The sequence below is a fragment of the Excalfactoria chinensis genome, chromosome 2 (genome assembly GCF_039878825.1).
Source record: "Excalfactoria chinensis isolate bCotChi1 chromosome 2, bCotChi1.hap2, whole genome shotgun sequence".
Taxonomy (NCBI): Eukaryota; Metazoa; Chordata; class Aves; order Galliformes; family Phasianidae; genus Excalfactoria; species Excalfactoria chinensis.
Genome location: NC_092826.1, coordinates 126128276 through 126152569, shown reverse-complemented (window position 1 = coordinate 126152569; position 24294 = coordinate 126128276). Strand labels below are relative to the sequence as shown.

Genomic DNA, 24294 nt, shown 5'->3' with positions numbered 1-24294 from the left:
GCTTAAAGATAACGTTTGTTAGTCCCATTCCCATGCTGAGCTCCATCAAGATTAATTCTGCACCAAGCATCCTCATAACAGCTATGCTACATTTTATTACTTTATATAAATGACAGTAGATATTGTATTCAGAAATGTGAAACAGAACCATTATGCTGTCTAGTTAAGGCTAGTTATCGCTTGAGAATGGCAAGGATACAAAAAGACCTAAATAGGATTTTAATAATACAGATTTTATTGTGAAAAAAAAAAAAAAAAAAAAAAAAAAAAAGCCGTAATAAAATGGAGTATGACCATTATTTAATCTAGAAGCGCTACCAAAATGAGAATTTCATTTTGAATGTGCATCATACAAGAATACTACATGGAATTACTTAACTCTTAAGCCTTGTTTTTATTTATACCATAGACAAAGTTTGTAGGAGGCAAGAGAAATGAATTATACCCAAGAAATGAATGAATTAGATTAAGACGCATTAAAAAGAAAACAGATTTTTCCCTGACCAGTTTAATTAGTGAAACTTAGTTCCTTATGAACTGTATGTGTATAGATTTTTGCAGCACGTCCAATTCCCCTTCTTTCTTCCTAAACTGCATCTCACAGCCTTCAATTTGCTCTGCCTCTTGCCTTTAAAGGCCCCTGTTCTCTCCTAATTTTTCTAACAGCCAGGCAAGAGGCAGAGCACATAAGCTGCCAGCCAGCATGGGGCACAGCAGCCACAGGTATCTACTGATCCTGTGTCTTTCACCTCTCTGCCCTGTGGGATTGTTCATAACTCTGTTTTCTGCTCCAACATTTCTCACAAAGCTTTGTAGAACTTTGTGCATATAATATCTGCTTCTCTGATCTCTACGGCTGAATTTGGCCAATGGGTTTCACAATGAACTGACAGATAATGCAAATCCCTTTTCCTTGGCACTTGATGCAGCAGTTGGTGAGATGTTGCTTTAGAAGTCATCTGCATCATATACATCAACAACCTCATTCAAGAAACACCACTTTTTTTTTTCTTTTTCTTTTTTTTTTCTCAGAAACCCCAGACATCTTCCTCAGGACTAGAACTCTCCTCATAAAAAAGAAATATCAGTGCCATGAGCTACAAATAATGCAAGTGGCATTAAGAGACCACACACACAGAATCATAGAATGGTTTAGGCTGGAGGGGGCTCTTAAGATCCTGTAGTTCCAGTTCCCCTGCTGTATGCAGGGACACTTCCCACTAGACCAGGTTGCTCAAAGCCCTATCCAGCCTGGTGCCGAACGCCTCCAAGGAGGGGGCATCCACAGCCTCTCCAGGCAACCTGTTCCAGTGTCTCACCACCCTCACAGTAAATAATTTCTTCCTAATATCTGGTCCAAATCTACCCTCTTCCAGTTTAAAATCATTTCCCCCCATCCTGTTGCTACATGCCCTTATAAAAAGTCCCTCTTCAGCTTTCCCATGGCCCCCCTTTATGTACTAGGAGATTCCTATAATGTTCCCCAGGCCCACCTCTCAGCCTGTCTCTGTGAGGAAAGTGCTCCAGCTCTCTGATCATCTTTGTGGCCTTCCTCTGGACCTTCTCCGATGGTTCAATGTCCTTCTTGTGTTGGGGGCCCCAGAACTGGATACAGTAATCCAGTGTGCACTCAATTCCACTGTCCCTGTTGCCTACAAAGGTGTTAAATAGCACTGATCCCTGAGGACTGCTACTAGTTTCCACTTGTACACTGAGCCATTGACCACAGCTCTCTGAGTGTGACCATCCAGCCAATTTCTTACCAATTTTTCTCCAGTATTCTGACCAGGATGTCATGCATTCCAGTCTCAAATGCTTTGCACAAGTCCAAGTAGATGACATCAGTTGGTTGTTCTTTACACACATTTCCACTCTCTATTTCTTTTTTAAATACAGGTGGGTAAATACGTATGACAACAAACTGCTGTATGTAGAAAGAACACTGGAAGAACACAAAGATGCTTGGTCTCACAGATGTACCTTTTTTTATTAAACCAAATGCATGATAAATACAGAAACTACCTGATGTCCCTCCTTTTTCCCCATGTCTCCTTTTTAGCTAAAACCAGGAGGAAGGGAATGAAGCTAACAATGAGGTGACACTAGTGCAGGAAGGCTCTTTTGTAGTCCTGATAGATTCAGCAGCGCTGCTGACTGTGACATTCAAAGCAGCATCAAAACTTGTGATAACTTGTGCATAAACACAAATTAAAGAGGCAGAAGAGGGAGCCATGTCTGCAAAAGAGCTGAAGCAGCAGAGAGCTCCAGCAGCCCATAGCAAAAGGTTTATTGCTAGAAGCCCTTCTGCAGAGCACTGGCAAATTTTGGAAGATTCTTGAGTTAATTTCCCTTTTGGAAGAGAACTTGGCAGTTCAAAACAAGTATCTTCTCAGTGCACAATGGCTGTTTTCAAATCCTGCTGCCCTTTTTCCTGAAGCAGGAATGATAACAAGAAGTGCTCAAGCTACTCTGTTCATCTGAGGCTTCAGACAGTGTCGCTCCTCTCTCCTGAAAAATGTCTCCATCTGCATCCTGCCAGGGGTCTGCACAACTTGTGAGCCAGCCTCAGAACTCAGTGTCTCTCTGCAAGAGTGACTGATGGCAGCTTCCTGTCTGAACACACAATCCTTCACTTCTGCTGCTGACAACAATGAACGAGACCAGACAAGTGGCACATCAAACTTTCGAGGAGGATGCATAGTAGGTATAGAAACATGGTGCCACTGGGTTTTGTTTGCCTTATTAGCAGTTAAAGTTCATAAGGAGACTGAGATTACACCTTTACTATGCAACTACACAAAATTAACAAGAGCATTTTCCTGTTTTAATTCAAATTTAATTGCTATAAAAAATCATCTCAGCCAAGACAAGAGTATTTCAAAGTTTATGAGTTTTGGGGTAAAATCTAACCCAGGCTTCAGGCTGCAGCCTGGCCATTTTGGGGAGGATGACACAGGAAATCACTCATTTGCTGACAGTTCCACAAATCACTCAGAAGGAGAGGCAAATGAATTCTCCTTCTAGGGACTGAGGGAGATTTATAGCAAGTCTCAGAGCAAAGTACCATGGAATATATCCTTTAACATAATACTCATGGTGTTCAGAGGAAGTTTGTCCCAGGATGACTGATCTTTAAAGAGGAGTTCACAGTGATGTGTGGTTTGGCTTTCTCAGGTGATGTTGTAATTATTTCATGGGAATATAATAAAGGAAGACAGTTGTTTACCATGTTTGGATTTACAAAATGCACAGAGGTGCATAAATATAACAAACACCAAGCTTCTCAGTTGCTCACATGCACTTTTCCAGTGAAGAGAAATACAAGAGGTTAGAATGGTTATAGAGAGCCCCTACAGCACTAACTCTACAAATCAGTGAAAACAACCCTTTTCTTGGGTTGCAAACAACCCTACACATTCCAGCTGCCAATAGTATCTTCTGTACCTTTCTGCACTAGATTCCTAACAACCACTCCTCACCTCACTGCAAGAGGATGCTACAGCATGTCATCTTCCTCCTCTTCTTTCCTGTTTTCACATTCAATGTACATCTCCTCCCAAGTGCTTCAGAAGAAGTAAACTGACAGCTTTTTTGGCTTCTCTGCTAGCATGAGCCTCCCCTTCTGTAAAACACTGAACCATGACACCTGACATGCAGCGCTGCCCACCACTCACACTCTTCTCTCTCCATCCGCTAGTGCCTTCAAAGGTCTGTAGGAGGGGTCACCACTCGCGCAGATGGGTTGGAAATGTCCCTGTGCCAGATGGCAAGACACAGCAATGTCATCTTAGCACAGCATTTAAATCAATTACAGAATTGTCTCACAGAGTCAGTATGTTCTTATATATATGAAAGGGAGGCGTCCCTGAACTGGAGATCATATTATTAGCCTTGGAACTGATAACCTAAAGGAAGGACAGTTTGTAACCAGTCATTCCCTTAAAACGTCCATAAGCTGCCATAAGTGCGTACACACAAACATTACATACATGTGTGCATGTCTGCATGTATTTACATACAGTTTTCTTCCATTCCTATGCTTTAATCCAGAATTAAGGGTTCTGTATTAACCCTGAAACCAAAATGGTTAAAACTCATAAAAGATTAAAAATAAAGAGATAATCTGTTTATAAAATTCAGGGCTTGAGGAGGGACAAAGAGAGTCTTCAGTCAGAGAAATATACTAAATTAAAAGATGCAAAATCAGCAGCTCTTTTAAACCCAAAAGGTTAGTCTTGAAACATCATTATTTCTTGAGAGAATTAGTTTGCAGAATTCATTGTTGAGGAAAGTACGGAGACTTCTGTACATTGCTCTAGAGTTAGATCTCTTAAATTAAGCTCATTTCCTTACCCCCACCCTCCCACCTCCGTAAACATCAGCTCATTACTTTAAAAATGAACAGTGAATAAGAAAGAGGCAATTTGAGATGAGGCACTTCAGAAATTGATTGTGATGGTTGTTTAAAGAATAAATCACTACACGACTCTCCACTTCTTTTACTCTTTCTTAAGCATCTGCTCTCGTTTTTTTTTCTGATTTTTCTGATTTTTCCTTGATGTCTGATCCTAATAAAACCTCAAAGCTCTCCTTAGGAAGCAGGGAGCTAAGAGAAAAGAAAGCCATAAAGAGAGCAAGAGTTTCAGGTGCCTCCTACCTGGCTTTTGATAACTTTCATGCTCCATTGCTATTCAAAGCACCTCATTTGTTGAGAAATACAGCTTTAGACTTTCTAGTTATTACTAATAACTGCTGTTACATAACACTGATATTTCCATTAAACTCAGAAAAATCATCAGTTCATTGATAGCATCCAATTCTTCCCCCAGGCAAGACACAGGCTACAGACACAGGAGGGAATTAGGGCTTGTCATGAGTATCTGTGGTGTCTGTAATTAGCCATTTTCCAGCCCTGCAATGACTGCATTAAACTAGATATGCCAAAAATTTCCACTAAATTTATACTAGTATCATATTGCTCTTAATTAGCATAATTCTTGCAAATATATACAATAAAACATATATCTAATATGACTTCATCTTTTGCAAGGCACACTCCCTGACAGAAACATTAAAAAAAAAACCCACAGCATGATATCATGTAGGAAAAGGGTGATCATGAAACCTCAATGGAAAACTAAGATGTATTCATAGAGAAAGTAATTCTAGATTAATACATAAAATATTTATTTCATTTATTTGCATTTCATGCAGAAATATAGAATCAATCTGAGCCAAATGGTTTCAGAAGGTCATCCAGTGCTAAAAGCAAGGTTTACGCTGAATTCAAACCAGGTTACTGAGCACTTCATCAAGCTAGGCCCTAAAACCTCCAAGTATCAAGAATTACAACCTCACTGGCACCAGTTCCACTGCTTAATTACCTGGATGGTGAAAAAAGCTTTCCTGACATAAAGCTGGCCATGATGATAATTCATACTGTGTAAAAATGAAAGCTACCATTTCCATTTATAATTTCTCACTTGAGTTCAGTGATGCCTTCGAAGAGTCCAAAACTGGAAACAATATTGTGGAGATGGTCTAAGGCATGCCAAGCAAAGGGGAATTATCAGTTTCCTCAAAGCCCTGGCTGGGCTCCTCTTGTTGAGCTGTTAGTCTTCATTGTATTGCACTGATCAAGGATGATCTTGGGCTTACTCAATCTTTGTCCTGTTTGCTGAGCCTGTTATCACAGGTGCCACTTAACACCCAAGAACTGAATGAGTAAACCAGAAGTGCTGAATTTTCCAGCCTATTCTCACTTCACACAAGCTGAAGAGCAACTTCCCTGTCAGGACGCTGCTTCTTCACACCATACACACAACCTGTTAGGGTAGCAGAACTGTGATGATGACGGGAGTCCTTCATAGCCTTAGTCTGTTTCCTGTGTATCTGATCTACAGATGAGTCAACTAAGCAAAATCACCAGTTCTGTCATATCCTTACTATAGTGTTCTAATTGTTAATCTTTTTACATAAGAAACTGTTCATCACATAAAATATGAGAAGATGAGGCCAGACATAGATACAGCCAGTTCACCAGCCAAGGGGTATACTTGTAACCATACACAAATATAAGAAGAAGCTCTAATTCAATGGGAAAGTGGGTTTCTCCACCTAAAATGTGACAAACCAATTGTCCAAAATGAACTAGATATTTTCAGTTCCCATGCATTTTACAAGTATAATATTGAACCTTGCTTACCTAACATGCCAGCTCTGTAATGGAACTAAGACAAAAAGAGAAGCAAGCTTACTTCACCCAAGGTGTTTAAGTATCAACATATGCACTCTGCATCTCTCTTCTATAAAAATATTTACAAAAATATTTACAGAATGTTTCAATAGTGGTTTTTTTTTCTACTAAATTTGAAAGAGGGAAAAGCCCATTTTGTGCAGCAAAAGCTTCACTTTCTAAAAGGACTGCAAAAATGAAATTTGAAGTTAAGCCTCTGAATCTTAATTTCTGAATTGCATTTGAATGCATTGCCTACCCAGTGGAACCTCCCCCAGTGTATCCCAGAGTTTCCCACACATTTTTGCTGGCAGGCACTTGATGCTCATGAACATGCAGCCTGTCTGCTGTGATTGCCTGAAGAGAGCAGCCCTTGACTTATAAACCATAAGAAATCAGAGTATATACATACACCATAATGTATTCTGTTTCACCCAGCATTACTCACTTAGGAACATAAAATATCTCTATGAACACTTTATATCGGAAGCTTAGACATTTTGCTTCATTCTACATTCAAGTAGAATATATTCACCTTTGAAAAGTGGTTCTTGCACAGTTTTACAGCTGATGTATACATACTTCATCAAATCTTGCAGCTCCAGCTCAACACTTCTGAGAAACAGCCTCACTGTGCAACCACCGCTGTCTGCGTTCATAGTTCTCTACTGGGACTAGTAGCATATAATTTCAGCAGAAATAATGTGGAGAAACACACAGTGGTTTTAAAAATCAGAATTGGTGCATATTTATGGTATTATTTGCAGCTCTTCCATCTAAGTACCCACACAGATTGCACATACTCCCACAGAGATGGAAATTAATAATATGTGAAATACCTGTGCAGCTTGAGCGTCACAGTTCCATAAACAGTAGCAAAGCCCAGAAGACGAACCCATCTTAGGAGAACACAGCGAAATACACTTGGCTCAAAATACAAAATGACAACCTATAGAACAGGAAGATAGAGAAGATAGAGAGAGCTTCAGTACTGCTTTATTTAATAACAAAAAACAAAACAACAAAAAAAAAACCCTTCAATAAAATGAAGAATAGTTGCAAAACAGGACAGCAGACATATTTCAGTTTGTACTGCTGTATATTTAGATTTTCTAGTAAAGTGATGAGATGATCACACCAACCAGCTGGCACAGTTCTAGGCACCAGCTCCTTTTGAAGAGAGCTGGCAAAAACCCCGTGACAGACTGTGAAGTGACAACACTTTTAAATGCAGTTCCTCTGGCTTTTCTTAACCGAGTGAAAACAAGTAACCAGAGATGGTGAGAGAACAGACAAGGACATTTTCCTTGAGCTATTCCGATAATAGGCAGCTGGCCTAATTCTGGTTTGGTGGACTCCAATTACTAGGTTACACTCCAAAGTTCCTCCTTCTAATAAACCTAGCAAAAAGTGAGCTGCTCATTTTTCTTTCTCAACCACTCTGTCAAAAATGATGGTTGCTCTCTGTCCCAAACACCAATATCTCAACATCATATTTGACTTTTTCACATTCTTCCCCATATGTTTCCACTATGCTACACCAAATCTGTCTATACACCACCACTTTCTGAATAAAAATATCATTTTTGCTCACTTATGGATTTCTCCAATTGCAACAAGAGAAAGATCCAACTGACTGAATTATTTCTATTTCACATCCCTCTGGCTCCTGCTGGATGCTCCTGCTCTTCCCTCAGTGTTCCAATCACTCCTTTCTTCCAAACTCATTGCTGCTTTCTTCTTAAGTATTTCACTAATTTCTGTATCGCTTTTTTTTTTGTTTGTTTTCTTATTTTTGTTTCTTTGCTTTGTTTCTGGTTTTTTTCTTTTCCTTTTCACTGTCTGCCAGGCTGCTGTCTACCTGCTTCTGAGGCTCCTCCTGGACAACCCATTTCTATTCTTTCAGTGCTGCTCTGGGTGTCTTCCAGATAAAAGATCTTTCAGTTGTGCCTGGAACTTATGTTTGTGCACATGTGACACTGTCTGTTCTCTGTTCTCCTCTCAACTCATTTGGATGCTACAAAAGCTTTCAATGTAGTAATTCAAGAGATGGGTATAAAGATCTGTCACATTTTGAATTCAGCCTCACCGCTGAAAATCTCATGTAACACAGCTGTAGTGTCTGGATGCAATTCCAAAAGCTCTAGAGCTGCTTATGAACTGGGAGAGTGGAGAGACCGATTGCCTTCCTCATCTACCTAGTACCACACATGAGGATGTCAGTAACACAACACTAGTTGGTTAGGCATGCTACACTTAAGAGCATTTTATCAAGTAAAATGCCACACAAATCCAACACAGAGCTGCTCAAATGGTGGGCTGAGGCACAATCTGAACAGGAGCACAATTTTGCTGGTTCCAGCAGATGTTGTCCCTCGTGGGCCGATCCCATGTTCCTTTCCATTCTCCTGGCCCAATCAGGGGCCTGCAGACATTGTTTGGTCCAGCAAAGCTATAACCAGTGCGTCCCACCTGTCTAACTAGAGCCTGATAAAACAACTCTATGCATTGGAGTACAAATTAATTGAGTAATCTCGATCCAGGGAAAGAAAGCGCTGAAACTTCCTAGGCCATCTGCCATAGCTTCATTTAGAGTCAGTACATTCTAGCACTAGAGGTGGTACTGTGCCTACTGGCAGCCACATGACATTATTTTCCTATGTAAATGCTTTTCTGTGTGGGAATTCAAGCCCAGGATACTGGTCAAAAGCCCAGGACTATGTCCTTTGGGTGACACAGACACACTTATGAAAGTGGGGGCAAAAATGGCAGACATGGGTTGAGATTGAGAGAGATTAGAAGAAGCTGCTGTGCTTTGCAGCAGTGTTGGTTTGTTTGTCTGCTTGTTTCTTTTTACAGCAGAATCAAGTTATTTCTTTAAAAAAGATGGCTTGTTGAATCAAAGCACTGTGCAGAATTTCATCTATGCTTTTCACTGCTACTGAACATGTTTCAAGGCAGATACTTTCTGGGAATCTGACAAATACTGTGTGCAGCAAAAGGCTCACTTCTCCTTGATAGATCAGATGGAAAAATAAAATGCATCTGGACATCCATGAACATGGCCTGTGGAAACAGAGCATCCAGCAAGAAGTTGCTCAGAAACACCTGAATTTTAGTAATGACCTTTAATATAAACAAAGTCTGTAGCAAACACCCCCGAGGTTTGCCAGGGGGTAGAAACCATACCAGTTCATACCAGTTCATCTTTCATTCTTCAAAACTAGAAAAATAATATCCAAAAATACAGGCAAAAATACTCATTTCAGTGTTGATCTGAAAGCAGAAATTGTCAGGTGGTTGAAATGGGAAGGCCTGAACACTTTCCAGGCACACAATTTTCTGAACAAGGGCAACAACTCTCGTTGCCACAAAATCTGACACAGCAATTCTATCTGCAGTTGCCTGTTGAAATATTAACTGCTTGTGTCTAGAAAACCTCATCGATTCACTCATCGAACCATTTGTCTGAGCAGCTGAGACTTTTGGCTAGCTATCCACCAAGAAAGCTCCGCTTCAAATGCAGCCCAGTGGCAGCTGGCATGTGGCAGCTGGCTACAAAGGCTGTAGAGGCAAACTGCTGGTAAAAAAATGTTCTCATTCTTCATTTCAGTGTAGGCAGCTCTGTGCTACTCCTTTGCCCAGTGGTCAGGTACGTTATGGAAGCTGTCAAAGACTTGGTCCAAGCCTGACAAAAGACCCAAATCTTCTGAAAATTTCTCCCTATGTTTATATGGAGGACAATAGTTGCAATGCTCTTCACGCTGTCATCATCCATTTATGCCTACTCTTCTGTATGCTACATGTGGTTTGTGATCGACCAAGAATTACTGCACTTACTGTCTTTGCTTACTTAGGCCTTCCAGAAGGCTATTCTAAGAATATGCCATTCCCATTTCCAACAGGGGTCACTGGGATGTTCAGCTGACTATTGTCAGTAGTAAATTCAGTATTAAATCTCTTACAGTCACAGTAAACTGCAGGGGCAAAATTTGTAAATTGAATAATCTTTAATCAGACCAAGGGGTTAAAATGGAAGCTCACTACACCAAAAACCATGCTCACATTTTTTTTTTTTATTTTAGTGGAATCACGTTCTTTTAAATGTGTCTTGTGAAACATGTGGCTGCTGTTCTCTATCCGTTGGTTCTTCTAGCTAAAGCAAGCGAACAAATAAATGTAACAAAGTCCTGGTTTTAATTCATATCAGCCTCTTCTACCTTCTGATAACCAAAACTCACATTCTGTAGTGTTCTTTTCTAGAGACAAGCCTTCCCTATACTGACAGCAATATGTAACAATAGCCTGATGAGCTCCAAGCTAGATGCGTAGGATGAGCATAGGGTTCACCCACATATGCATGTTGCTATCAACAGCAGAGAAAATCCCTCTGCAGTTCTAACAGACTACTCTGCCCACTGAAAATCTGACAGTAAACCATTTTCCCTTTTTGCCTTTATAATGTATTAGACCATGAAAGCAGCATAAAGCCCACAAAAAAAAAAAAAAAAAAAAAAAAAAAAAAAAAAAAGTGCAGTGATTTTGCCAATAGATGCCACAAAACCTGCTTATGACATGTAAGGAAATGTGATATCCTCTGTTTCATCAGCTCTTAAGGTCTATTTAAATACCACATACCAGTCACTGTTCATTAAGGAACAAAGAATTGGGGAAAAATATTTGGAAACCAGAAGAGTAGTCAGACAGTGCTTGATTGCAGTACTGGTTACTGAGCTGTGCATGAGGCTTCATAAAGCAATGTAAATGCATTTACAAGTTTGCTTTAAACCTCCACATGTTTTGAGCTATTATTACCCTTGCTGGAGCATTGTCCCAGTAGCCATGTTACCACTTGTGGAGTTAAGAGATGAAAAGATTTTATAAGGTCACCAGCTAATAGTCAAGTACACTTAGACCTGGACAGTTACAGACATGGAAGAGAGCCTTAGCTTGCTGGCGCAGCAATTGGGCTGGCATGACAAACAGACACATACAGTGTCTAAAAACAATGACTGAAATTCTTACAGGCACCCCATCCACTATGGTACATTTCTGTTATCAGGACAGACAGGTCAGGAACAGCACAAAGAGAACACAAAGAGAATCTATATGGAACAGTTTGATGTTTAAAAGCGTAAGGGGCATGGTCCTAACAAAAGTAATAATAATAATAATAATAATAAAATTAAAAAAGAAAAAGCAAATGCTTGAGTTTTATAGCTTTTATGTTATTCTCTTGAAGGAAATACAGTATCTTTGCTTAGCCCATGATGAGATTAATTTTGCCTCTATCCAGGGCACCAGATCCAGGAACCATTCCCCAAGGTGCATTGACTGGGTTTTAGTTTGCCTAAATCAGGCATATAACCTCTGCCTAAACTGTAGATGACAAGTAAATCAATCTAATCAATGCGCAAGTTCCATAGATTACCATGGATAAAAGATGATACGTTTGAGAAGTTCAGGACTTCAGTTTCCTGGTCATAATCTTGTCTGAAAGGCTTCGAATACTCATCTCCACATACTAGAAAAGTACTTACACATTTATTTTAGAAAAGCTGCTTTACTATATGTCAGTTAGTAAACTACACGAGGAGGACTGAAGCTATTTAAGAGAACTTGATTTTTACTCCTGTTCTTAAAGCATGAAAGTATCATGGACAGATCAAAAAGTCATTTTTCTTTTGAAGTCATCAAATTTCTATCATTCGCATTGAGAAAGAATATGCAATAGTACAATATTTCAAAAGACCAGAAGTCACAGAACAAGCATATTTAAAAATATGAGGAAATGGCCGCGCTACAAAGCCTAAATCTAAATATTAAACATTTTGAGTAGGCTTTTAGCTCCAAAACCCCAGAGAGGCCAGTTAATCCTTCAGCTCTTCTTCATCATATCGGATGCATGGAAATGAGTTATCCATGTTAGATACTTAGAAATGAGATACAGAGCTTTGAACACGAGCAACAGCATCATCCACTTATGGATCCAAGGCAAAAGTCACCTATTTAGAGAAGATGGAAAAGTATTTTTTCTTTCTCATTTTCAAATAACCAAATTACTCTTACAACTGTGTGCAGCTAAGCCAAAAATCTTTACAGGAAAACTTTGTACTTTTTTTAAATTTAACTTCAGAATTTGCAGTACTCTGAGCAGTTCAATACAGGATGTGATACAGACATTTAAGATAATGCCCTTTGGGCTAATTCAATTAACAAGCATCTAGGAGAAACTCTGTAGAGATCTATCCGATCTGTTCCACTGCCCAGCACCATCTGCCCTAGCCTGACTGCAGTAGCCTATTTCAGGCTGTCCCTAGGCAGTTCTGCCCTACAATGAGACAGCAGATGCTCCATCCAGGCGCTCTTTCTGGTTCCGCCAACTCCTTCCACCCCCTCTCCTGGTCTTGGACACACAGCTTTTCTTCTTAGGATCCTGCCATGTCTTTGAGATGGGCACTCTGTGTTCCTCTGCCATATCTGAATGTTTTTTTTTTCTAACATAAAGTAGCCTCCACATAACCTACTATATCAAGTTACTTATTAATGCTTCAGTTCTAATACTGAGGAGGGCTTTATTGCAAGTGACACTGTTTGCAATGTTTGATAAGCTTGACATCCAAACTCAGAACAGTCTGGCACTCTGCTTTCTAGAAAAGGGACCAAACCACTTGTATGTGGGCACACTGCCACTGCTAACAGATGGGCATGAATGAAGGCATTCATGAGCCTGTGCACACTATGGGCATCACATACCACTGCTCAAACCATGATTCACTGCTCAGCATCTGCTTAAGTACTGGGGAATGCACAACTCGCTATCCAATCCTGTACTACTAACAAATACTTCTGGTGCAATTGCACACGACATTTTAGCAGGATGATAACAGCTGTACATATTCTTAGACCCTTTATGCAAGTACACTTCCTTCCAACTGTATTCCATTTTTTAAACCAGATGTACTTCCCAAGCCATAAATTTTTACTCTAAAAGGCCTACAGACACACAGAATGGTAAATTTCTGTTATCCTTGCAAATCTCACAGTTTTTAAGCAGAATTGTTCTGGTTCATTAGCACAGTGTCTCTATTGAGAACGATTGCTGCAAGAAAACACAATAACGACTCAGGTTTTATTCTGAATTGGAATGGAATCAATTAGTCAGTACAAAGAGTTGCAGACTCTGCTTCTGGGATAATGTACTACAGAGAAGATGCACATCAAAGCCAAAATCCTTATGGCTACATAATATGTTTTGGTTTTCTTTAAAAAAAAAGTTCTTCCTAGCTGCCTACACAAAGTCCAGCTTGAAACTGCCTACTGAAATCCTCTTTTCCCTGTTGCTATACTTTCAAGAGTAGATATGATTTTTCCATTTTCTGCCTCAAAACATATACTAAACCTTTGGCTGCATTTCAGCAGAGGCATGTCTTGCCTGCAAAATCTTTTGGAAACCCATGATGCAGTATAAATGCATAGCCACCAGCACAAGTATAAAATGCAACAACAGACTTCTAGAACTTGAGTCATCAAAGTGCTATGCTATCACTATGTTTTATTATACTTTGGATTCATCCTCATTAGGCAGGAACAGAAGATCTCTACAGCTTTTTATGGAACATATTTTTTTACAGTGGAGCTCATTTAGCTTCCTGAGAGATTTATCTGGTGATTACATAAACGAAACCTTCAAGCTAATTCTAGTTTAACACAAGATTGCATACTTAGAATGCCTTCTTACAGAGATATCTTCAAGCATTTTCCCTCTTTTATTCCCCTGTTTGTAAGCCAAATCTCAGCTAACACTGGACAGGACACCTCTGAATAGCTTATTTTCAGAAAAATCAATGGTCATGTGAACACCAAGATCTTTTCTCCAACTGGAAGAGAAAAAGTGATGTATCACAGATGCTACCAGATCTGAAGATACCTATTCATATGTAACCTGAAATTTCAATGGCATTGGCCTGTTGTGAACCAAGAAGTTGCTCATTTATCAAGTACGGTCTCTCAGTCTAAGGGACTACACACACCAAGCGATAGGAAAAGCACAATAAAAATATTTGGTGAACAAGTTCTCAGCTGCATCTCTGTTTATCAAAACCACCATTTTTGCCAGTGACAACGAAGAGCCCACATGCCACACTCATAACAATTTGTACCAGTGGAAGTGACCCATTGTTGCTGTTACCGCTCCTTAATGCATCACCCACAACCTTACAGTCTTCATATCCAGTACTTGGTTTCCACCAACATTCAGCAAGCATTGATGAATGTCAAGGGGTGCAACTTTTTCTGTATGGAGGAATTCAATTTCACACCTTTGCTTCTTCCGCACTCCCATGTCAGATGCCATTTTGTCAGACTGCCCCTCTGCTGCCATCTGTCACACAGCAACAAAAAGTAATGGAATACCGGTGGGAAGGTTCCACCTCTCCTGCCATATCACCACCATCTGCCACTGATGTCATAGGCCAGTGTAATAAAGCAGAAGGTGTTACGTTCAGAGAAGCCTTTGTGGATAATTCTCAGGGAATACAAACAGAAATCGGCTTTGATGACTCAGTGGGTCTTCTTATCCATCTACACCGATGTGCCAGTTTTTAATCTGTATTTGGTATGTATCTATCCCTCACAATCACTTATATTGCCTTACCTTAACATTCCGTAGTACAGTTATCCCAACAGCCACCTGAACAGCCTCAGAAATCAGACCCTGAAGGCATGAGAGCTGGCTGATCTCAGCAGTTCAGAGGCTGTGCTGGCCAGATATTGGCTTGGCCAGAGGTCAGAAATGTCAACTGAGATCTACACATAACCAGTGAAGGTTTAAAATCCATTTAAATCAGATTTTTAAAAACACATACAACAACTTTGTCTGAATATGTCTAGTGCTCCAGAATACACCTGGCTAACAGTGCACTGGGGAAAATGTGTTTCATTGTTTCTTTAGGTTGCCAGTTGCAGCCCCTCAGAACAAAATTAATGTATCTTAATGCATTGTAACTGAGCTGATTTTGCAGGTATTTAGGAACTTGCCAGGAAGTTATAAGCTTCAGATATCACTAAAAGGAAACCATCCAAGTAAGTATCTGGATTTCTGCCTTCAGGAAGATCTGCATGGGTTAAGAGCAGAGCAGAGAACTTGCAAGTTCTGCACTCCTTTATTCAATGTTTCTTCTCCCTGAGACTCACACACAGAGATCTTGGATTACTTTCCAGTCAAATATTGAAATATACATGAAAATGTGGGTTTACTGATCAAAAAAAGGGTCAGGTTTTGAGCTCAGATTATTAAACATACTTTGTTGGCAGCAACACAGAAAGCAAAAATAAGCACATGAGACTGTTATAAGAGAAATGATAAGCAGGTAGGAGCAGAGGCTCCAGCCACGTTCACCCTAAGGACAAAAGAAGAAGCACAAATGAAGTGTAGAGGAGAAGCTGAACTCCCTTGGCATTCAATACCTCTATGTTTATGCTTTTGCACTACATTAAGAAATATATCATTCGAAGTAAATAGAACTAATTTCATCAGAATGCTTTATCTAGGGAACAGGTTTGCATACATAGGCATATTTCAGAAATGGTTCATACTGGTTCGGAACTACAGAAGTTGAAAATCAAGGGAAGCTCTAAAGTCAAAATGATTTTCTAACCAAACGTTTTGCTTCCTCTACCATTTAGTTTTCACAATCCAGCATTTTCTTCCATCTCTTCGTATGGGTAAGTGACAGTGATCAATGAATGTCCCAGTTTACCTACTTCACTGGTGAAAAGGAGTAGAAAATGTTGGTATTGGCTGCACTGCTACAATCTTTTCTTAACAATGGTCTGCTCAGCCAAGAAGCAGAAAGAGAATCATCTCAAGGAGCTGAAACGTCTCAAATGAAAAAGGCAGACATCTGTTCAGCACAGTCATTTCCAAATACCTGACACATCAGGTTAAGCAGTGTTAAGAGCACACTTAATTTATGAATAGCATAAATTATGGAGATATTTATAAATTATGAAGATATGAAGAAATTATGAAAATATGAAGAGCACACTTCATTTTATGAATAAAGACATGCACAATGCAATACAATAGTATAGTAGAAACAAGGAAAATCTACTGATTAATTTTAAGACTCTGTGATTTGAAGAAAAAGGAACTTCTAAAAACCATAATGGTATGCAAGTCTGTATTAAAATAAATCTTGCAGGAACTGCAGCTATCTCTGGATATAACAAACTAAATTATTCAGAGCAACTTGCCAAGTATGCTCAGTGCAAGGCATGGGTCATAAAGCAGACTTGCACAGACTTCTGCATTTCATTACAATAGGGCTGAAATCCCTACAAACATACAGTGTGAGAGGGTTTCTGTATTTTCAAGTAGTGACTTCTACCTGGGGAAAACAAAACACAGCTATTCAGAGTTCCGGAATAACTCATCTCCTACAAGACTGGTTCTAATTTCATCTTAATCCTACAAGTTGGTGGGGCATTTAATATCAAGATTTTGAGAAAAAAATAAGAATAAAATAATGGGTGGTTTTTGTTCCCCAGGAATGCCACTTTACTGACTGTGTGGCAAGATCACAAACCAACAGAGGAATTATACTGACACAAAATTATAACATCTTGACTTGGTAAAGATAATAGGGAGACAGCAGGTCTTTGAAATGCCCTGTTAAACCACAGCACAGAGTACGTCTGACTGTTACCCTCTGCAGTAAGGTTTTTGTCAGTATTTATTTCGCCAATGAGTAATTAAGAAAAGATCTCTCCACAGAATACCAGCCAGACATCTGAATCCAGCCAGTGCTGATTAGTTTACTGCAGCCATCTCTGTTAGAACTATCGACTTTTCTTTTTCTTTATGCATCTGCAGCAACAGCAGCAGCAAAGACAAGCCAAAGTCTGCAAGGTGACAAACTACTGTAGGAAGTGGTGTGAATGCTCCTCTTCATGCTCTCACACTGAGAGCAGATGCCCTTCTGGGAAATCTGCTTTAGATGAACTGAAGCAGTTGTCTTTAATAGAGAAGTAGTTGGGTAAATTGTAAAAATGAGTGACATATAGTAGGTTAGAAAGATTTTAGCTTTTTGTTGTTGTTGTTTTCTCTATTCTAGTTTAACATTCATTATTATATAGTTTAAACTGTCAACCTCAAAAGAAGCAAAAACTTTTAGAAAAATCAAGCTAAGGAAATAAAAAAGCCTAGAGCACAAGGTATGTTTTGTGTATTTATAAGGTAACCATTAGGGAATGCAGAAACAGAAATATGATGACAATGAAGGTTAACACAGATACTGGACTACTGAAAACCATGTTCTGAATGGCCAAACTTCAGTTCCACTATTGAAGGAAAATGTAAAAAAAACCTGAAAATTATCTCAGCCTAGCCATACTGAATCCAACCTGTCAAGAAGCTCTCTGAAGCATCGTGCCAGCAATATACCTGGATGAACTCAGAGAAACCTGAGAAGAATTCTTTATAGATCTCAGGAGGAATAGCTCTTTAACAGAACAAGACAACACACTCAACTCCGAAAGGGCAGTATTCAAAAACTTCAGTAAGTACAGATGGCAGCCAACCACCCAGAGCAACACAACAGAAGACAAATCTCCCCTAGGAAATGCTGCACAAAAGTGGAAATCGGTAGAGATGGATCTCAGAACTTATATTCAGGAAACTGTGTGGACATGAAAAACTTTAAGTCTTTGGAGGTCAGTGACCAGCTGCTGAGAACTTTGAACTACTTATATAATGGTGTGGGAATGATGGGAGTCAGATAAAAGGGCAGTTGCAAACCCTGAAATCATTGGCTTGGGAAAAATAAAGGCGATAAATCTTCCTCCTCTGGAAAACAGTTTCATTATACCTCTACGATTTGTACTGCTGCTCATCACCTGAGAAATCAATAACAGTAAAATCCCCAAGGGATAATAGGCACATCTCCTCTTCCAAACACAGCTTCTGCTAACCTTTGCATGGATTCTGGTTTTCCATAAAGCTGTACTGGCAAATACAAAAGTAAACATATTGATGAATTCTTAATTGTCTGGCATGTGCCATTTGTTTTTCAGAAAGAAAGAAAAAAAGATCGACCACAAAAGTAGTTGAGATGTAAGGCTGCATGCATTTTATGGGCGTATCTATTTTATCTTTGTTCTTTAGCATCTTTTATAGTTGTCTTTAAAAGTTTCAGTCCTCCTCCTGCTACAATATGGTTCCTTTTCAGGTCCTCCAGATTTGAACTCAAAAACTGAGAGCAGAATTAGCACTTGCAGTTGGTTTTGCTGAATTATGCTTCTGTCTAATTTCAGGTTTGCTATTTTGTGTTTAAAATTGCACTCTATTTCAAAGATGTAAAATAACTGTAGATAAACAAATTGTGTATATGCAAGAGAAAGTCCAAGGATCCAGTTTTCCATTTAAAAATGTAGCAGGATTAGAAAAAGAAACACATCTGACTTAAATGTAAAAAGAAGCAGGTTTCTCAGGAGAGTCCTTGATAGCTAGGGCTGTCAATCTGTAACACAACCAAGTTCAAGCTGTGTTTTTCCAGTGAAATCTCTTCTTGTTTGGTACTCCATGGCTATGTACCAGCCATTCTGAAGTTCTACTCAGTTCTTCATTGATTTTGTGAATGACCTTGTGAATAGATGATTAGTAATATTCGAGGATTTCCATGCACAGCACGTACTGCTCTGAATCATCATTCTCTCATCTGCTTGTTGCTGACCCTCTGCTTTTCAGTTCATGTTAGGTACTTGCAATACCTGAAGATTTGAGAGTCTGTAACTGATCTGCTGTCACAAAACCACAATAAGGAAGAAAGGTGTTATTATAGCTATTTTACAGGTAGGTAATAACAGCACTTGTATTTAAAATAACATTCAGGTATGTGTTGCACAACATACTCCTGTCTGATCGCCCAAATCAGAAATCCAGCTAAAGTGGGCTGGAGTTGCCATTTGGTTGTCCCTGGCAGAGAAGCTGAAAAGTTCAAAATGGGAAAGAGAAATAGAGGGTTCACTTATATCTCAGGTCTCACCTGAAGCCAAGATGACACCGGATCATAAACTCAGACCAAGGAGTCCAGAAATGCTCCACAGTCCTATTCCTGATTTGTCACCATCATAAGTAGGTGAGACATGGAAAGGATATTAATATCCAACCAGCAGTAAATGGTCCAACACGGAGAGGTTATAAACACTCCCTCAGTTGCTATGTAAGCCTGGATACACCTAAAGTCTCCTACATTTTCATGGGATACATGTGCTTATCTCTGTTAATACTTAAAGGAAACTACTTAACATGTTCAATGGAGCAGGTGTTAGGAAATAGGTCTCCCTTTTCTCTATGTAAGTAGCCTAAACAATGTGTAAAATATCTTCCCTAATACACTGCAGTTAGCTTAATATTTATATTGTGCTTACTGCTGCTTAATGAAGGAATGTGAAATGAAGCAATGGCAGCACAAGAGTCTGAAATACTTGTCACTCTTCAACATCTTTAAGCCAAAGTGCTAAAGTTTTCTCCAAGAAAGTGAAGGGAACTCCACTGTATCCTAAGACAGTGAAGGGAACTGAAACTAAGTGTCACATCAAGAATGCGTCTCTGGCTCTGAGCACTCAACTCTTTAATGTCATGAGAACCCAGGCCTCATTTGCCCTTGAGGCACCAAAATCAGGCAGTGGAATTTGGAGTTGCAATGCCAACAACAGGTCCTGAAAAAATTTCCCCTGATGAGAAATAAAGCTATATTAAGAAAAAACAGTGTCAGCTGATGGCTCATCAATACGATCCATTCATCCATCTTTGGTCTCCTCTCTTCTGAGACAGTGGTCAAAATAGCTGAAAACCTGTACCTGCAAGGTTCCCTCCTGTTGTTGCAGCTGCTCAAATGAAGCATTACCAATAGCAGTTGTCCAGGGCAAGCTCTCTCATTTGCAGTCCTGACACATCTCACTTGCACAGTCCACAAAATGAACTCATTAGTACATCAACAAAAACAACAGAATGAGAATTCCTTCAAATGTTCCACTCCTTTCCAAGCACAGGGGGGGTCCTCCAAACATTTTGGTGATTTATCAGGCCCACCTTCCACCGTGGGAGCCATATTCTGCTGCATTTTGTTGCTAGACAGTCCTCTGCCTTTAATGATTACATATTTATATAAACTTCTTTCTCCATTCTCCCTACTGAGCTGCTTGAGATGTTGAAAAAACAACTGAACAATAAAAACAGCATAAAAGGAGGACAAAAATAAAGAGCAAAATAAACAGTTACCACTAGAACTAAGAATGAGACAGTAAACAGAAACAAAAATAGAAGAACTTCAGGGGTCCAGAGAGAAAGACAGCAATTTTTTAAACAGAAATCACAGTGGTAAAATAGACATAGACAGCAAGGAGATAACATACACAGGTAGTGAGACTCCATGCCTGAGACTGGCCAGAGTAAACCCTTAAGCCCCACAATTACACAAAGTGCCAAGAACACTCAGAAGGCCATGACCTCTTTCTTCCTCAAGGTTCCTGAGCACTCACTATATATATCACAACTATTTATGATTTAAAACAAGCTCATTCAGGCAAATCTTGACAAGATTGTTTGTGACATGTCTAAGAAAAAAAAAAAAAAAGCATTACTTCAGACTAAGGAAATGAACCTAGCAGACTACACTGCATCACAGTGCAATATTTCAGACATTGTAAGCAAGACACGCATGGAGAAAAAACAAACATTTCTTCAGATCTGCTTAGCTGACCACAAAATCTGCAGTGGACTCTTGACTAACAGAGTCTCAGTACACAGAGTGGTTTCAGCTTTCTTTTCTCCTGTTTTTTACTGTATTTCTCAATCGGGAGAAATGAAATCCTACTTGAATTTAGCTCAAGGTTGCTTTTTTCTTTTTTTTTTTTTTTCATTTGTTGAAAATAACATGGAATGACTTTTCCCAAATTGACTCTCTTCTCCGTAAGTCATTCACCATCAACTTGCTTGCTAATCTCACCTGAGTGGTATCTGCACTTGATCCCACTGTCTGTGTCACCTATGAAGATGCTACACAGCACCTTCCCCAGCACGGATCCCTGAGGAACACCACCCATCACCATTCTTCACTTGGACACAGAGCTGTTGACTGCAACTCTCTGTGTTGACCATCCAGCCAATTCCTTATCCAGAGAGCAGCATCCAATTGGATGGATGGTTGCACTCAGAGACCATCAGAGTGCAACCAAATATAAACAGTAATACTTGCTAGTTTCAGTATAAAAATATGATTAGTTATCTACTATGAAATTAATTTTTCATCTCTAAGTTCTCAATCACCTCTGATACCTGCTATGTACACTAGAGAGCCAAAACAGAAATGAGTGCCTCTCATAACTACAGCATTTGGTAGGAAAAGGCTTTTGATGTTGGCGGGTTGCACAGTTACTCGCACTTGATAAAAGCCTAATATAGTAGAGGTTTCTATTCCAAATGTAGCACAAGCTACTGGCACTTATCCTAAATTGAGAAGATATGCCTAAGAAAAGAAGTACTCTGTTTCTTTTTGTGTTATTCCAACAACCAACAGCAGTAACACAAAGTCAGCCCAGATCAAGTCTCTTTCCCTGTTATCCTAATAGTGTTTCACATATTTTGGTTCCAGAGAAGTTACAAAAAGAGCAGCTGAAAATCTAGTTTAGACTTTTTCAATGCTCTTGCTGACATCTGAAATTGGCAGATGCATTCACGTTTCTAAATCTATATAGTTAAGGTTTACACTGTAGATATTTAGTGTCTCTTCTGATTCAGCTATCTTCCACAATTCCTGGGGCTTCAGACAATGGAGTGTATGATTGTCTAACAGAGCCTTTGTTGAATTAATGGTTGATATACATGGGGTTTAAAAAGACTTGTAATGGCAGTATTTTGCCATCTCCTCTTATAGCAATGACTGGTGATTACTTCAGTAAAGATTGCCTGCTACAATGCCTGTAGCTTATTTGGGTTATGATTGCAAAGATGTAAATATGCCTTGGGGCTTGGAAAGTAGATACAAGTTTAATTAATATAGATATAAATAGCTAACTAAACTACCCAGCACACAGATTTTTTTCAGATTAGTTCTTTATATGTTTCAAATCAATGCCGTCAATAAAGAGAGCAATAAGAATCAGCTGCCTGTATGGGCCAGGAAGCTCTGCCAAAGAATTTCAAAACAGCATTTCAGTGATTCAGCATACTGGTGAATTCAGATTAGGAGATTAAGAGAGTGAACTGAACATCAAGAACGCTTGCTCTGTACACCAGTACATGTTAGATTTGAGAAGGATTAGGCAAGCTAACAAATTAAACATTAGCAGATGTAATAACATACTACTGGAATACATAAAATTATTTTGGGCTCTGACAAATCCGGCAATGTACATACTTTGAAGAAGAGATCTGACGTGAAGAAAAGATCTGAAGATCAAATCAAAGCTACAAGGTTTAAAAATAGTAGTTATTTTATCTAATCTGTATAGAAAATCCCCAAACTTGGAATGAAGATCAAAACTCTGAAGATACAATACTTGAATGAAAAGTGGAAAGACCTTCCGTATGCAAACAACATTTCCTTTTTCTTAAACATCATGATAGTCTATGTAAGTACCAGCGTATACCATACAGAAAACAATACTGAATATTTCTAGTGAAAATGACCACAGAACTCTGATCACACACATAAATAGTAGTAAAAGTATCTGTTTATCAGAATTTTAAAAAAAAGCAAAACCAAGAACTGAAGATCCAGAAGTGTTTCTGCACCAAACTTCATACACACACCATAAAGGAGATCCTCAACTGGTTGCAAAATGTTCTCAAACAGTAGCAGAAACATGCTGCTGCCTTAATGAAACTCAGCTTTTGTGTTGGAAGAGACTATGGTTTCTTATAACAAATTAATACCTTGTTACTCTTTCACACTGCACAGAGATCTCAGCGCATCCAAGGAACACACTACATTCATGTTGAACGTGAGCATTTGCACTTGTTCCACACATCCAGAACAGGAAAGAATTAATGTGTACATACAGAATTAATGTGCACGTATGTTACGGCCATGTTTTGAATCTTGAGTGGATTCAGTCCTCTAATAGCAATAGCATGAGGGTTGCTCTGAAAGTATTTTATTATGTTGGCCCATTACGACAGAGGTGGATGGTGGTGATATGGCAGGAGAGGACAAGCCATGCCACCAGTATTCTGTTACATTTTGTTACTGTGTGATGACAGCAGAGGGGCAGTCTGACAGAACGGTGTCTGACATGGAAGTGCATAGGAAGCAATCATGAATTCCTCCATGCAGAAACAAACAAACAAACAAACAAACAAACAAAAAATAACGGTATCCATTGACTATCATTAATACTTGATGAATGTTTATGGAGACCAGTGAGTGGATGTGGAGGGCAGTGTGTTTCAGTAGCAGCGACAAGAATGTGAAAGACAAGACACATTCTGAATGGTCACGCACAGCTGAGACACCTTAAAATGAAGAGCACCTCAAGCAGCTCATCCATGCTAATCAGCAGATTACAACCAGGGAACTACGTATAGAGGTGAATGTCAGCTTCAGTGCATTGGATATGACAGTGGCAATGTTGGAATATTCCAAATTTTTGCCAGGTGGGTCTCACAAATGCTCACACAGGAAGAGAAAGTACATTGCATGCGAGTTTGTCAGGACGTGTTGAACCAACATGTGGCTGAAAGTAACAGTTCCCTGGATCACATCATTACTGGTGATGAGACGTGGCGTCACCACTATGAGCTGGAGTCAAAACAGCAGTCCATGAAATTGGCAACATGTGAATTCCCCATTAAAGAAAAAGTCCTCAGCAGGTCAAGCAATGTTAATTACCTTTTAGGATAGGAAAGGGGAGATCCTTCTGGATTTCCTGGAACCTGGACAATCCATCAGTTATGACCACTACACCACAATGCTGACTAAGCTAAAGGCTTGAATGTCCAGAATTAGGTCAGAGAAGAAGACAAACCTTCTCTTACAACACAATAGTGACAGGCT

The 24294-nt window shown here is 39.3% G+C and overlaps 1 protein-coding gene across 1 annotated transcript in view; it reads right to left on the bottom strand.

The window, feature by feature from the left end:
• The window catches only part of GPR158 (G protein-coupled receptor 158), a 167566-nt gene that overhangs the window by 38106 nt on the left and 105166 nt on the right, over positions 1-24294 (bottom strand). The window contains exon 6 of the mRNA XM_072327963.1: positions 7075-7184. Coding sequence (XP_072184064.1) covers positions 7075-7184 — 110 coding nt within the window. The remainder of the gene's footprint in view (positions 1-7074; positions 7185-24294) is intronic.